Source organism: Synchiropus splendidus, chromosome 19, assembly GCF_027744825.2.
Source record: "Synchiropus splendidus isolate RoL2022-P1 chromosome 19, RoL_Sspl_1.0, whole genome shotgun sequence".
Lineage (NCBI taxonomy): Eukaryota > Metazoa > Chordata > Actinopteri > Syngnathiformes > Callionymidae > Synchiropus > Synchiropus splendidus.
Window position 1 is genome coordinate 8495528 of NC_071352.1, and position 16509 is coordinate 8512036.

The 16509-nt window shown below is 41.8% G+C and overlaps 2 protein-coding genes across 3 annotated transcripts in view; both read right to left on the reverse strand.

Moving 5' to 3' along the window:
* The window catches only part of LOC128751670 (potassium channel subfamily T member 2), a 60483-nt gene extending 48782 nt beyond the window's left edge, over positions 1-11701 (reverse strand). For both annotated transcript variants that reach the window (XM_053852877.1, XM_053852876.1), the window contains exon 1: positions 11196-11701. In XM_053852877.1, coding sequence (XP_053708852.1) covers positions 11196-11284 — 89 coding nt within the window. In that variant the 5' untranslated portion in view covers positions 11285-11701. The remainder of the gene's footprint in view (positions 1-11195) is intronic.
* Positions 11702-13525: 1824 nt separating this feature from the next.
* qtrt1 (queuine tRNA-ribosyltransferase 1) lies at positions 13526-16500 on the reverse strand. Its single transcript, XM_053850869.1, has 9 exons — positions 16218-16500; positions 16013-16081; positions 15795-15933; positions 15524-15718; positions 15253-15391; positions 15100-15175; positions 14914-15023; positions 14522-14606; positions 13526-14247 (listed from the first exon to the last, which is right to left on the reverse strand). Exons 1-9 carry the CDS (start codon positions 16485-16487, stop codon positions 14095-14097), a joined length of 1236 nt encoding a protein of 411 aa, XP_053706844.1. The 5' UTR covers positions 16488-16500; the 3' UTR covers positions 13526-14094.
* Positions 16501-16509: the final 9 nt, after the last annotated feature.

The window sequence follows — 16509 nt, forward strand, 5'->3', positions numbered from 1 at the left end:
TTTTAAAGCAAAACAGCAATGCTCATTTACTTACAACACTTTACTCTGACTTATCTCTGTATAAACCACTTTAACTGGCTCCATTTCACGCCTCATTATATATATATATTTTTTAATTTATAATTATGTTTACCATGACTGTGTTTTCACAATTTTACTTTTTTTTTTTTTTTTTAAATCAAATTATCCTTATTGTAAACTTTAAAATATTTACTGAATCTTTTAGTTTTAATTGAGTCATTATTTTATTTATTTATCAACCTTTTTTGTGGGTTCCCCCCCCCCAAAAAAAGTAGCGCTATTTTATTTACGAATTCAGCTTGATTAATTCAAGGTTATCTCCTGGTGTCATTTATTTATTTTTATTTATTTATTCATTTATTTTTTCACTATTCCTCATGCTTTTATAGAATTTAAATTGCACTATATGCAAACAGTATATTTTCCATTTCCAATTTAAAACCCATGTCAGTATTGCTCAGATCTTGTTATTGGATGGAGTTCATTATATATACCGTATATTCCACTAATGTTTTAACCACCTTCCTTCCCCCCCATTTCTGTGTTTTAATTGGGCTGATTTTGACCCGTTTTTGTGCGGTGGAGCCACGAAAGGAGAAAAGGGAAAAGAAATCTCAATTTGTGTGGGTCAGAGTAATAAAAAAAAGCTTGTTTTTTACGCTTTAACTGGCCAATATTCTCACTTATTATGATAATATGATACAATACGACTAAGCCCTTTTACTGGTTTATTTTAGTTGAATCGTAAAGAATTTTTTCTCATTAGTGTTTTGCTCCTCTTTTTTTATTACCTTCAATTACGTCTGAGCTTCTCGACTTTTCGAACAAATATATTACCAAAGGGCAGTGAGCTTTTCATCTTTTAATCAACTGCTGTTGTTTTTTTTGTCCTTCTATCATTGGATTTGTCTGCAGCTGTCAAAAAAAGCAATTTTGTCTCACTGCCAGATGATTCCTTTCCCCACTTCTCCCACCATCTCCGCACCATAACAAAGTATTCTGTAATAAATTGGTCGCCGGTTCTCCTTTAAACTCCATTTAGAAACAGTTTGCTGTGATGTATTTACTACATTTCGCCCTCTGGGTGAAAATGAACAAACAAATATGAGCACTTAGCTGAATGCAAATGCAGTTCTTCATTTCAATGACAGAAAATTCCATTAAATGAATGGAAGCAGAGGGACCAGGGGAGCTGCTGAGGGCAGTGATGAATCAGCAGTATCCATCTTCATTTGGCCTTTGCAAACTAATCCCACAAAACGGTAAAAAACTACTCTCAACTCACTTGCTAGTGTTTTTTCACTTGTCTCAAGCCAAATCTCCATTAAAATGAGTTAAAATAAATGTAAAAAAAAACAAGAAAAAAGAACAAAAACAAAAGAGATGTTGGACACTTAAGACATTCATTCATTCTGTATGGGAAAAGGGGACACCCTGGACAGCCTGCCAGTCCATCACATGACGCATGCAGACAAAGACCTTATAATACTTGTCTGTTTATAAAACAAATGTATTTCAATTTGAAAAAAAAATTGCATTCAAACATACTGTACCTCAACAAAGCCCTCGGTCAAGGTTTCGCCGTCCTGTCGCTGATGATTGGATTTTAAATGTGGACTTGGGCTGATAAATAAAATATCGGCATTGTCACCTCGTGGGTTGACGGAGGCCTCGTGAAATTGATAACACTTTCGTTTTAGTGCTTCAAGGTTTCATAATGAATGAAGGAAGAGCCAACATCAGATCACACGCACGTTTAAAAAGCAGCCCTCGACTGAGCCCACGGTGTGTTTTTTTCATCGGCATCGATTCAATTTCTGCTTTGCTCTTATGTCAATGAAACAGCCTCGTATTGCTTGTAATAGTGACACGTCCTGGTTTCTTTCTGAGGCTCTGGTTTGAATCAGAAGCGCCCAAAAACTTGACACAAACCTTCTTGGACATCTATTATAACATAATGTCACCTTCTAGTTCACACAATTCGTTTTTGTCCTCAAGGGCTACATAACTTCTTTGCGGAAGAGGATTAGGCCCAATGAAAAGGAAAAAAACATTTGGCAGACTTCTGACTTTAAAGTGAGAATTCTCAGATTAAAGTCAGATGAGAATCCCGAGATTCGCGAGAACTGCGAATTTGGGATTAAAGTGAGAAAGCTTCTGATTTTAGAGTGAGAATTCTGAGATTAAAGTCTCTCTTAGTTCTGACTTCTTCCTCCCCTGGCCCTAATCCTCTTCCGTACTTCTGTCTTCATTGTTTTGTCAAAATATTTGGAGACGTGTGTTGTTCTATTTCTAGATGACATAAATTGATTTTCGTCCAAAATATGAGCATCCAAAATTTTGCTTCAGTTCAAACATATTGGTCCCAAAAACCTCCATAAAAGGCAACCAGTCTTGTTTCACATAGTAGTCCTGCTCTTCTCCTTATTTATTTTTCGTGGTACCTCCATCTCTAGTAAAACCTCTTCCCAAAACCATCTGGTCTCCCTGACTTTGACTTCAATCTTCCTCACTTTCCCTCTCTCACCATATGACATCGGGGTTTTCAATTTCTCTCCTGTCTATTACAGCCTGACTCCCTCAGTTCACTATAGTCCAGATCAAAAAAGTGTGTGGGATTAAATTACTGTATAAACTCCTGTTCAATTTTTATTTTTATTTTTATTTTTATTTTTATTTTTATTTTTATTTTTATTTTGTCATCATGTCAATAAAGAGATCTGAATTACCAGAGGTTGAAGTTGAAATTTTTTCGGACACATCTTGCTGTTTCCTTTGGTCTTTTCAAACTGCCTTACCACGATGGACTGTTCTGCTCACAGTACTAAGGGATGTCCAATTTAGTCCAGGCCTCCCTGACTGACCATCAACCGGCCTTTCTTCTGGTAATGCAGAGACATAAATATTGACGCTATTGATGAATCATGCTCCTCAGTGAGTTGACTAGATTAAGCCATGGACGGAGGAGAACGTGGGCAGCCGAATGAGGTCAAAGGTTTACCGGCGGTAGACGGCGAGAGATTGACAGAGGGTGTGAAGGCGTCAGCCAATTAGAGATTATTTTAAGAAGGAAAGGCAGTCATTTGCATGGAAGTCCTGGATGTGAAAGCAAGGCTCAGTGAAGCTACTTCTATTTCATTTCACTCACATCACATTAGAGAGTAAAGCAGAGCTGTGTGTGTGTGTGTTTCAGGTGATGGGCTGTCATCAGCACGCTGTCATCGATAAGAAGAAACGTCATTTCTTGCTGCGGTTGTGCTCTGGGTGGCTGGTTTTGGGGTATTAAGGCGGAAAATGTATCGTTTAGAAGCGCATATGAGCCAATTTGCAAGCTCAAAAATATGTCAGTTTCATTCTGTTTTTATGATAAGTGGCTGGCAAAATATTATTTACATGCAGATTGAGCCTTCTCTTTGATAGGAAGTGGAGCTGTATAGGACTGTGTATGTATTTACAAATGAAGGAGCTCCTCTGTCACACACTCATTTCATAGTATTATACTGAACTTAACAGGCTATTTGAACTCTATTGAATCACTCTGGGAGAAGGATTTGGGCATAGTATTCTCCGGGGAGATGTGGACAGATGTTTTGAGACGTGTACATAAATCGCCTATATGTGCTAGACACAGTCTTATTCAATGTAAAATATTGCATCGGGTCCATTACACGAAAGCAAGACTTGCAAATATGTACAATGGTATACACATGTTCTGGCTTTGCCCAGCCCTTGGTCCCTTTTGGGTGGAGATCTGTCACACTATATTTCATATTGCAGGTGAAGATGTGCCCCCCCCACACCATCAACTGCATTGTTTGGAATCTCAAATTCAAGTTCCCTGTCCTCAAAAGACGCCATAGCCTTTGTGACCCTCCTTTCCAGGAGAATAAATGGAAGAGTTTCACCCCCTCTACCTTTATTCACTAGGTGAGAGATGTTTTGTTTTTCCTAAAATTGGAAAAGATTAGACTCACTCTCAGATATGTATTGAATAAATTGGAGAAGGTTCAGGGCTCATTTTTTTAACCAGCTGGTTAGACTCACCTTTTTTATTACCAGAAAGTGGTGTATTTTTGGTTGTCCTTGGTTTAGTTTTGCTATGCGTCTCTTTGTACTTTGTATCCTTTTTCTATTATCACTGTTGTTCTTGTTCATTTTGTTATTGTTTTTTTATTTTATTTTTGAGAACATTGTAACATTTTTTTTCATTTGTATATTGCTCTTGTATTATTACATGTTGAAGAAAATAAGAAATAAATAAAAAACAGGTTCTGATTAGCGCGGCAGCCTCACAGCATGGTGGCTGCACATTCAATCCCACCTTCAGGCAAACCTGGGTTTGAATTTGTATGTTCTCCCCATGCTTGCACAGGTTTTCCTCAGGCACTCCGGTTTCCTCCCAGCATCAGAGAGCTTACATGTGACCATGGACTTTGGACTCGTAACTTGAACAGAACAACCAGTGAAAATGAATTATTTATGAAGCACCGTGATTCAACAAATCGCCTGGAAAATATAAATATATCCCATGTGTGCCATACTTACGTAATAAATGTGGATTTAAATTAGTGATGGGCAGATGAGACTTCATGAAACAGTGTGCTCATTTTCAGAGCCCAGGAGGTGGCGCTCTCGGTTTAAAAAAAAAGATGTGAGGTTTCTCTAAAATTGTTGTTCATATCCAAAGATTTCAGAGCAAAGAGCGCCATCTAGTGGGCTCTGAAAATGAAGACACTGTTTCATGAAGCCTCATAAGGCCATCACTCATTTAAATCTATATATCTACTGGTAATATGAAAATAGAATTCAGATGTGTAACCAAAGAAACGTGGGAACAGGAAAAAAATATTTTCTTGAGATTAAAAAAATTCTCTTTAAAATGCAATTCCATTATGAATGCTAATATTAATAGGATAAATATGAATATTATTATTACTTTCTAGAGCAGATCATTGACTAACAAAGATAATATAGTGATATTGGACTTAAAGTTAAGCCAAAACAGACATGACTTTTAAAAACGCTTTCACTTCCAAGGCAGTTTTTAGCACTCCAGCAGTTGTTTGCTCGCATCACAGGGCCGCAACCTGCTTTGAACTCGAGTTCTGTTTACGGAACAGAGACATGATGAATGGAAATAGCAGCTGATGTTAAAACACGCAGACACTCCGTACTTTCGCATATGTCGAATCTCAAACGTGGCAGATGCAACCTCGCAGTCACCGGGATATCATTAAACTACCTCTGCATCTGCAACCTTGACACCACGGCAGGTCAAACACTCACTCGAGGATCAGTCATCACGCAGATCCTTGGACCGGAACCAGGCCGATGAGCGTAACTGACTAATTTCAGAGGCAAACCCTCAATTTCGGTCGCAGTTTTCCGTGAATACAAATTGTGCTTTCTCTTGATGAGTGCACTTTTCATCTCCGCAAAATCCGTTACAAAAAAAGACGAGCAGCGCCAGACATAAATTATTTATGAATAATATTTGTGCATCAGAGCTGAAGCAGCCAGCAGTCGCACAAGTACAAACACACACACACGGTGTGTAGACGCAGCTCAAACTTAGGCGTGCCATTTTTTTTAGCTTCACGAAATACTTTGTTTTTATGAATTAACAAGGAAATACTTTCAAGGGACATCTGTCATCCAAGGTTCAGGAGCTATGCATAAATATGCGGTATGAAATGATCTCTTCTTGTCTGCTAAGTTATTAAGAGCAAAACAGTTTCTAAGGGAATGAAAATGAAGCGCCTTGATGATGTCACAAGAGGAATATCTATGCGGTGTCAATGTCAAGAAGCTCTTCAGCTTCAGTGTCGGTAGAGAAATACCAAAATATTGCCAGTTCTTCTTCACAAAAGAGGCAGATTTTGACAGTTTTCGGAAGCGGTCAGCTATACTGTGGCCTGAAAGTCCATCACAAACAAAATGACAACCATAAGCACAAGCAAGCACAAGTAAACAAGCAACTAAAGATGATATCATGGTTTCAAATGGGTACAGAGAAGCCACGGAGTCAAAACTCACCCAAAAAAAAAGAGTCGCTTTATTTGTATTTTAGGCAGCGTTTGATCAGAAAAGCAAAACAAGACACAAATGATGGATATTTTTCTCGCTATTTTCACTATATATCTCAATATTGTGCATTTACAAACTGATATGAGGACGACCACTATACACTTCAACGTGTTACCCGTCATCCTGATTATGCCGAGTCATTGCGTCTTTATATAAAACGGGCTACAGTCGGTGACGCTGCTCTTCCTCCTCAAAAATTATTGACAAATGATGCAAATCTTTGCTGATATTACCCAGAACATACTCTGCTTCTGTGCTGTGCCTGTTGATAGAGTTGGTTCATCAGCAGGAGCCGGCGCTTGACCCAGTCATGACAGTCGATCATCCCCCTCCTCTGCATCACAATATAACTTAGGAAAACACTATTTCTTCTTTCTAATTATGACTTAAATTTATGTCAAGGACGCTTAAAGTGTCTCATGAAGACGGCTGTCCCGCGACTGCCTGGGAACCAGCTGGAGAGATGATGTCTCTTGTATGTCTTGGGAAACCATGGCAGGGAGAAGAGGAAGCTTGGAAGCTTGGGCCTCTTTGCTGAGACATACTGGTACATACAGTTCATCCCTGTGCATTTGTATTGTATTGAAAAACAGAAGCGCAACGTTGCCTAGGGAATTCAGCAAGTGGACCATCACTGCAATCAAGTAAGTGACCCCAACGTAGAGTATATGATACATGAGGAGATTTCAAGAGCAGCTGTAGGATTGAGTCTCCCAGTGGATTCCTCTGAGGAGGGCTCTCCAGCCAGTGGCAAACATGGCATTGTGGGCACTTCAATCAGAGCGAAGATCGAGACGATGTGGAGGGAATAGACTCACACTCACTCTATAGTGCGTCGAGAACACAAGGCACAAGATGGAAGGGGGAGAATTATAGGTTTATATATGAGGCCCATTTGCAGTAGAACATGCCAGAGAGTCTATTCAGCGCCACATACTAGCGATGATCTTCGTCAATTTACGGCCCACCCTTGTAAATGGACGGAAAAAAAGTGTGGCTTATTCATCATTAAGTTTTCTGCCACTCAGTATTATGAGTCTTTCCAGCTTTGTTCACCGACCCCGCAGCGGCTAATGATTCCTAGACACGAGTTCAACATCTTGACCCGGTCTGATAATTGCTCTCTCACCCTTAGAAGAGAGTGGACGTGAAAGCATGTTTGTGAACGCGCGACTGGTCGGACGGACGGCCGCAGAAGACGACTCATTTGGAATTCAAGGATGGGCAATTACTCTCTGACTATTAAAAGGTCAGGAGGGGAATAAAATAATGCAATGTAGTGCCATTACGATCATTGTTAATGAGCGTGAGGGTAGCGAAGAAGACTGATCTGCTGAGAGGTAGTAGGTGATGGGGAGGATTCCGGAAATGAAACGTGTGGATGGTCATGATAGCAGACCTCTTCTGTGGCTCTGCGGCTCCTTTCACCTCGTCTGTCATTGATGTAGAAATAATCCGCATAAATACAGTAGTGTGCAACATACATTCTGCTGTTTTGTCACCAAAATATTCTGTGTTAAATACATATTTTGCTGTGACATTCAAAATCCTATGTGAAACTCATCCATGCAAGGGGCCAAAATGTGATCTAGAGTCCAAGCCGTGGGCCAAACAAAATACATCTTCAATGGATAATAAAGGAAGTAAGAGTCAGTGAAGTATTGGAGGTAAACTTTAATATAAAGCTTCCCTTTGTTTTGCCCTGAAAACTCATATCTACTTCAACAAATTCCCTCCCATCTGCATCTGCAGTTACCAGAGTAGTTATTGACATGTATAATCTGCGCTGTCCACAAAGCCATTTGGCATAAGGGGTCCTGATCTTGGATTTCTGGTGAATGTTAAATTACTGCTGAATTTAATTTTCAGCCTACATGGCAGGATGACATTGGGTCCCCGATCCTCAGGTTTGACATGTGATTCACGTGATGACAATGTGGCATGTTTACTCAAATTGTCACAAAATCTTATTCACCAACGCAGTCATCCCAATAGGTGTTGCGCAACAAGATGGCAAGAGGTAATGTACGGCGTCCAGTTCACAGAAGGCGGCTCCAGCACTCGGCAAATGTGACGCAAATCCGACAAAGATGTGTGACATGAGCCGCCGTGAGACAATAAGCTGCGCTCGACCGATCTTCCAGAAGTGGCAATCCGTCATCTCACACCGGAACTGCGGATCAAAAACTTTCCAGATAATCTATATTGCAGTCCGACTGGATCTGATATAATCGAATGCATTCAGTCATGAAATCGCACATTTTACAGTGTATATTAACAGTGGTCTGAATTTGAATCAACTACATTGTCATTTCTCTTTTTTTGGTACCAAAACTGAACGTTGTGTATCAAGCATGTTGCATGAAAATCACATTGTTATTTGGAATGCTCTTTTGAAAATCATCACAATAATGAGCTTTGCTGCGTATGATTAGCCTCGACAAGAACCGGGTCAAACTCAATCCCAGCGACACACTAAAAGTGTTGGAGCAAACACGATTAACATTTATTGGACTTTCTGAAGCTGACATTTAACATTCGCTTTTATTAGAGAGCTGTTGCAGGGCATTATGGGGCGTGTAGTCTGAGCGCTGGCATTGCTTTTTACTGGCGGGCCGTCAGCAATAGACACATGAAATTATGTCGCAGGAGCTGGCTGGATCAGGCCCCGGGGTGGACAAGCCTGTAACTTGGGAATCAAATAATGAGTTTTTGGAAAACAATATCTTGTATCTCAGCACCCCATGTCCAGGTGCATTTCTAATTTCAAAAGCCAGGATTATTTTTTTAGTGTCCCGCCTTGTTTGGCTGCGTTTACAAGTGGAAAACAAATTGCTATCCACAAGAGGCTTCTCGGGTGAAACAAAAAAAGAGAATCAAACTTACATGAGGATACTTTGGAAAGAAATATATACTTTAAAAGGAAGAAATATTGTTGAAAGAGGTGAGCTAGAGTGACGTAAATAACCTCCTGATCACGGGCCAAACTCAAGGCCTGGGGGCCAAATCTGGCCCTGCAAGTCAATTTATGACCTACAAATACATATAGTTGTAGACAAATGCAAAACATATTTATATCAGCAAGACACGAAAAACTAGGTCACCAACAAAGGATCTTGATATTATGGCCAACTAAAAAATGATGAGAGAATTTGAGGAAAGAAAAAAAACAAAACATGGCTGTCCTGTGTTGTGAGTCTGTGGTGAAGGACTTATGCATTTTGGAGTGGGCCACACAGTAGTATATTAGTATAATTGTTCGGGCAAGAAGTGAGGGACTACCAGAACAGGGTACACGAAGACAAACAACCATTAACACAGACTCACACTTGCAGAGAAATTTGTGTTTCCGAATAAGTGAGGGAGGAAACCGGAATGGCTGAGTAAACCCTTGCAAGAACGGGGGGAAGAAAGGACAAAGGTTTCTTTAAATTGTCCCTGTAACCTCCTGGCTGAAAGGTGCACTGTGAGATTCTGGCTAGTAAAAGTGCCCCGGGATGGGTTTATGAAGCTTCATGAAACACTGTACTCATTTTCAGAGCTCAGTAGCTGGCAAAAACAGTTGTTCATATCCAAAGATTTTAGAGCAGAGAGTGCCATCTAGTGGGCTCTGAAAATGAGGACACTGTTTCATGAAGCTTCATAAGCCCATCACTAGGTGCTATCACTAGCCAGATTCTCACAGTGCGCCCCAATTTGTCATATTTGTGCCACAGAATTGTGTCCTATACAAGCCCATGACATAAGATGTATATCCTGATGAGGAAGATGAAACAGAAATCGAATAGTGGCAAAAAGTGGCCTGTAATATCTGCCTTACTGAGGAAGCACTAGCCTCCCAAATGTATTCCGTGTAATCCAGGAAAAGCCACAGGGACGGCCAAGGAAGTGTTTTGTTTCTCGTGGGATTTCCAAGAACCAACCCCGGTGTCCTTGAGTGGGCAGTCCGGTGATTGAGGTCACCGTGCGACCGTTTGGAAACATCTGTCCTTGGGCTACAGCTGACAAATGACAAAAGGGCAGAAGAGCTCAGCTAAGGCTTCCTTGGAAACAAAGCACCATCTGAGACGTCACAGAGACGAGGATTAGCAGGATAATTTGTCACAAGAGACAGAATACGCCATGGATGGAGGCCAGCGGAACGCTTTTGATTCGCACGCCACAAGCACACGGAGTGAGACCACACGTGAAATGGGGGTTACGGGGCTTTCATTAGGTTGTATAATCATGGAGGCAAATTAAACAGTAAATCACCTATAGATGTTTAGAGTGCAGGAAAAGGTTAATAGTCAGTTACGCAGAACACCCTCGGTGAATCGGCGGTCCAGGTGGCAGATGGTTCACTGGCAATAGCTGGAATTACGGGGATCATGGAGGCAGGGATGAGCGATGGGCGAAATAATGCATGCAACAAAGTGTACCAGGGTGTTGTTGACCAACTAAAAGTCTGAGGTCATGGTTCTCAGGTATAAGGAAGGATTGGACTGGGAAGTTGAAGGTGCTCTATTCAGTTAACTTGGCTTCCTGGTTCAGGAGCTAAGTCATCTGTCAGAGACTCAGAGTAGGGAGGGACCATTCTGTGTTGCTTTTTTCCGTGCATTTTCTCCTTCACAACAGCACAACTCTACACATCCCCAAACTTATCTGACTGATATATAAGTGGTGATTCATTTGAGGGGTGCAGCCAGCAAGTAGGACATGTTTCCACTAAATTTCTGGGGTGTCTAACATTTTAATTCATTTTTCTCCATTAAAGTCTCACCAGCAGCAATGCAGTTCAGCACATGCAATGTGAGAAGGAGGGGGCTGAAAAGGGGTACCCACTGTTCTAGAGACGCCACAGCAAAGAGGGACTGGTTCCCTCTGATGCTTGGGACATTGGTGTCAAATCTAAAAATGGACGCTCAATTTGGGTGTGACATTATTGACCATTAAGAAGAATGAGGCAACTCAACAGAGAGACTTGATGATGAGATAAATTGGTGGTAAACAACTGGAGCAGACTTTCAGGGTGATGCTGGTTTGATGCTCTGTGGCGCAATATTCGGCGCGCCGTGCGTAAACGCTGCAAGGATCCGCCGTCTTACCTGTCGTCCGCCTGCCAGTCTCCGAGCAACAGGTCTCGGAACCGGTACCGAGGGGGCAGCGGGAGCACTTCCTTCTCCAATTCGACCATGGTCTTCCTATCTTCGAGCCCAGAGAAAGCGACGAAGATCGGCACCAACCGCGCCTCCACAGCGAGGAGCGGGAGGTGGACCACCCCAGAACTCCTCTTCCCTCCGCTATTGCAAACGATTGACGAGGAAACAAGTGTCACACTTCATGGCATCGTCCTCAGCATCCTTCCTGGAGAAAACTCTGGGAAGCAGCCGTCTGAATGGAGAGCTACTTTCGCTCCAGCGGAGGCAACAGGTAGAAGATGCGTGTCCGTGGGTGCGCGAGAGAGAATCCACAGTGGCAGCTGGAGAGCAACTGGTTGCATCCTTCTTTCCACAAACCCGCTGAGACACAGTGACAGCGCAGCAGCCACGGGGGAATAGTCCGGGACCACATGACCACAGACGCTAATGCGAGAATTCCTGACACACGTGAAGTCCTCTTGGTGATGAGCGCTGCTACTTTGGCTTTAATGTTTCAATTTACACCACGTGATCCGCACAAGTGCTGTTCATGGCTGGGTGCGTCGTCGTTTTGGCATTAAAACTGGTGCCACAGGGCCCGCCCTCCCATTAGGCAAACACATCTGACCAAGTGGCACAGCTCCACTGAAAATTCACAATTTTTCTTTATTAGTCATTCAATTTTGGTGAATTGGATTTTCTGGGAACTCTGGTTTCCTCTTATATTCTAACAGGATAAAGATATTAAGAAATTACCTGGATGAAAATTTTAAGACAAATTGTTCAGTGTCACAAATTTGTAAAATACCGGTGCGCTGAGAATGACTTTTTCATGCTTGGGGTTTCTTTCTAACTTGAAAGAAACTGAATGTGCTTGAACACGTGAAACTATTGGAACAACAAAACATTTAAACAAAAATTAAGCTGCAGCACAAACACAGAAAACATATGTGTATTTAACAATTAAAATACACAGAAATCCCTTGCATGAAACCTGGCCTCATTCATTTGAAACAATGAGGTGTATAACTGTTTTAATACATATGTGAAAAATAAAGAAAAATAAAATTGCATTGATTTCCCCTCCACACACACACAAAGTAACATGTTTACATCAATTATTTGAAAACACCAATTGCAATTTAAACAACTTTATTCTGACATTAATAATCATTAAACATTCATAGAAACTCTTTATATAACCTTCAATGACCAAAGAGCTACTTTGGTCATTGAATTCACCACATATGGAACTATAATCCTATATTATTTATGCATTATATATGCTACAGAAAATTGAGGGGGTTCCTAAAAAAAGTTGACATAACTGACATCAACCTCACAATGATCATCCTGTTAGTTCTTCATGTGAGATTTCAGGGTTCTTTAATGTACAAAATGTGTTGTGATCAGATCTGTTGGCATCAAGTGCCGCGCTGAGCTCGACAGGAAGTTGATATTAAAAAAAACAATTCCATCCAAAACAAACAGCAGTCGCACAAACGCAATATTTAGACGGGATGTTATGCGATTCCTGGGTATAAAATGCGTTTGTTGAATGGGGAGCGTTCATTACATGACATTACAAAAAGCTCATTGTGACTTTGTTCCGAGAACAAATGTCTTGAATGGCGCCTGCACAAGTGCGGCGAGAACTTTCATTCGAGTCAAGGTTAAAAATAGACATATAAACAGAGGAGAAGTGTGTTTAAAGAGCAAAGTGGCGTGTGCGCGTCTGTGTTTGGGACGGTTTACACGATTTAAGCACCGAGAAACTAATTGGTTTTCGATGTTTAATTCAAGAAGAAAGTGCTTCTTTCTCTCATATTACAAGGCTTTGGGTTTTTAGTTCGGGCGGCTTTGCGCCACCTCGTTGGACTTATCATTCCCACGCTATAATAAGAGAATATTTCCACGATATTGATGTTCCTGGATGTGTGTGCTGGGCTCCTATTGAGCTTGACTGTAAGAAAGACGCACGAATAAACCGTTTCTCATCCAAAGCGTCCACATCATTATAGCTTTTTAACACCACATCCGTCTTTCCAGGCGAATCATTTCACCCGCAGTGACTGCGCACTCGTAATGAAACGCTTGTGTGACACTGTTGCGTCGGGAATAACAGCGGCACTGTGGCTTAAACGTTTATAAAACAAAAAAGAGCGTCGTTGACTCAGCGCCACAGGCATCAGGTGCTGTTCAAATTAAGTGATTAACATGAATTATGTTTGATGGAGATACAAACCAGCATCTGTCGGCTGACAAACATTCAATTACATGGTTGAGAGGGGTTTTCTTAACAAATTGCTGTGAGGACAAAACGATCATTGTCAGTCGGAGGACTATGAAAAATTCAGAGCTTTATTATTCGAACTGAACCAGAGCTTCACTTGACTTTTTATAGATTTTTGCCCCCTAGTGGCGGTAAGGCAAAAACACAACGTGAAGTAAACAAGTCGAGCATCTGTAAGACATGTAAAGACACACTTTAGACAGTTCATTTTTTTTGACCGCTTCATCTGGTCAGAAGGAGCCTGCAGTTGCCGCATACAAGAAAGGATAACACAAAGAGGGAACAGTGAGATGAACCGTTTCAAGTGGGTGGATCTGGCAGTGTAGCCATGGTAACAACAAAAAGTGACTGAGTGTATCAAAGGAGATAGTTCATGTGTTTCAAATCTCATTTAAACCCCACTCAGTCTCACATTAGTATGATGTTCAGTCAGGGAGCAGTTTACAGACAACAAGGCCGTAACATTTTTTTGGATTGGTCCCCGGACAAGGCGAGTATAATAGCAAAGTAGAAAATAATGTGTATATAAACAGTCGGAAAATGAGTTTAACATAAAAGAAAGAGGTCCTTGTTTTACTCCAGCGTGATGTTGACAGACGCCAACGCATCCACAGCCCAGCCCGGGTACAGCTCACGAGAGGGAAACATGCGCTTCATGAATGTTCTTATGAACTCTGGGAAACGCTTCTCCACGATGGCTTGTCTCACAGAGCGCATGAGGGTGAGCTGCGGGGAGACAGGGGAGATAAAGTCAGCCAAAACAATGTAAATATGAGGCGCAGGGTAAATACAGAGGGACGCGAAAAGGGCTAATTCAGAGGTTGAGTTGATGTGACATAGAAGTCAGTGTGAGTGAGATTATACAAATGTGACTTTTTAAAACCAAAAATTTAATTTACATACACACGGATGACACGATTGCATTCAGAATGAAAACAATATTCCAGACAAAAAGGCAACTGCGGCTGTTCAACTGATTTGCAAAAGTGTGTGTACTAACCTGGTAGTTTACGTTGTGGATGGTGACGTGGTGCATGGCAGCCGTGTCAGACTTGAACAGAGCGTGAAGATAGGCCCGGCTGTGTCTGAAACAGAGGAGATTTTTTATCACAAATAAATCCAGTTTTCACTGCATTTTCTTGTTATAAGACTTCCTCAAAGCCACACTAAGGTAAGCATCAGAATAACCCAAAAACACTGTGTTTAATGTCGACTTAACTGTGGTTGAAAATTACAGTTGAATGTACTGTATGTGTATATTTCACACACATGTTTTTATGCACATTAATTTAAAGCACTACTATTTCCTCAGCAAGGGAAAAAAGCATTTAACCAAATTGTAATCGTCTTTTCATTCATAAATGGGATTTAAACCGCTTATATCTTACTCACCTTTTGCATGTAGGGCAGGTACAGTCAGGGTCAATAGGTTGGAAGTCTTTGGCGTACTGCTTCTGCTTCAACTGGACTGAGCCCCAAGGAACCAGGGCTGATCCGAATCTCTGAGAAAACATTCATCAGTCAGATCAAAGCACCGAATTAAAAACTAGAACGTCATTGATGAAAGAAATAACTCACGGCGGTGCGAGTGGGAAACACGCAGTCGAACATGTCGCACCCCAGCGCCACACACACCACCAGGTCTACAGCATAACTGCAGAGAACGGCTGAGATGTTACACCGCACGCACAATATTACCACATGGGGGAAACTTTCACAAGTCTGTCTTACCCGACTCCCATCAGATAGCGAGGCTTTTCTCGAGGTAGGTGGTCGGTGCAGAGAGTCACCATCCGCCAAAAATCGTCCTTTTCTTCTCCACCACTCAGTCCTCCGATGGCAAAACCCGGAACATTGCGTTTGGTCATTTCTGCAACAATTTCAAGGCTGTTTCTTGTCCATGCGACAACATTTTATTCATGATCATGTGTTTGATGTACTTCAATCAGTCAGTGCAATATTCTTCAGTCCAAATATTGTCAAAACAGATTAGGAGATTTACCATCCAGGCAGGTTTTCCGCAGCTCTGGATTAAGGCCTCCTTGAATGATAGCAAAAAGGTTCTGTTTGTCTGGATTTTTATTTGCGGCTATGCAGCGATCCAGCCAGCGGATGGATCTGTGCATGGCCTCCTCCACCCGGGGGCCAGTGACTGTGCTGCTGACCACGTCGTCCAGCTGCATCATGATGTCTGACCCTGGTGGAGCAGTGACAGAGCACACACAAGTTAGAGGAATCGCTTCTCAATCCGTGACAACGGAACGATGACTAACCCAGGCTGTTTTGTATACTGATGGACTTTTCAGGCGTGAGGAGGATTACTTGGCCGTCATACGGAGACTTGAACTTGACTCCTTCTTCTGTGACTTCGGAGAGCTCAACTAGGGACACCATCTGAAACCCTCCACTGTCCTTGAAGAATCACAGTGATACAACAGAAATTATTTTCTGATCGGACTGAAATGTAACAGTTAACAATCAGGACACTTACTGTTAAGAGGTTTTTGTCCCAGTTCATGAAACCATGCAGCCCTTTGGCCTTTTCTATCAGCTCAGGCCCCTGATAACGGACAAAAGCGAAACCGTGACTTGGTACATGAGGATTTACAGGAGCATGTCGCATCCATCACCGCGTGAAATGAATGAAACGTCGGCTATACTTCGCGAATATAGGTGATTAGACGTGAAAGACCCACCGGTCTCATGCCCAGATGATACGTATTGCCGAGGCATATTTGACATCCCAGCCCACTTAGCTGGTCCACTGTGATTCCTTTCAAAGTCCCCTGAGTGCCGACCGGCATGAACACCGGGGTGCTGACGTGACTGTGAGGGAGCAGCAGATCACAGGCTCTTGCCTTTGTCACCGGACACTCTGCAATTATCTTTAACGATAGAGGAACCGCGTTAGACAGAACTTTCATGTTTTCATTACAAGTACTTCCCCGCTCGATCGCTGCGGCCATATTGCTACAGACATGTGACGCG

Coding starts and splice junctions, on each gene's coding strand:
- qtrt1 (XM_053850869.1), bottom strand. CDS start 16,487: ATGGCCGCAGCGATCGAGCGGGGAAGTACTTGTAATGAAAACATGAAA. Junction 16,082..16,217: donor ATCATCTGGGCATGAGACCG/GTGGGTCTTTCA, acceptor GTCCGTTATCAG/GGGCCTGAGCTGATAGAAAA. Junction 15,024..15,099: donor TGTTTCCCACTCGCACCGCC/GTGAGTTATTTC, acceptor ATGTTTTCTCAG/AGATTCGGATCAGCCCTGGT.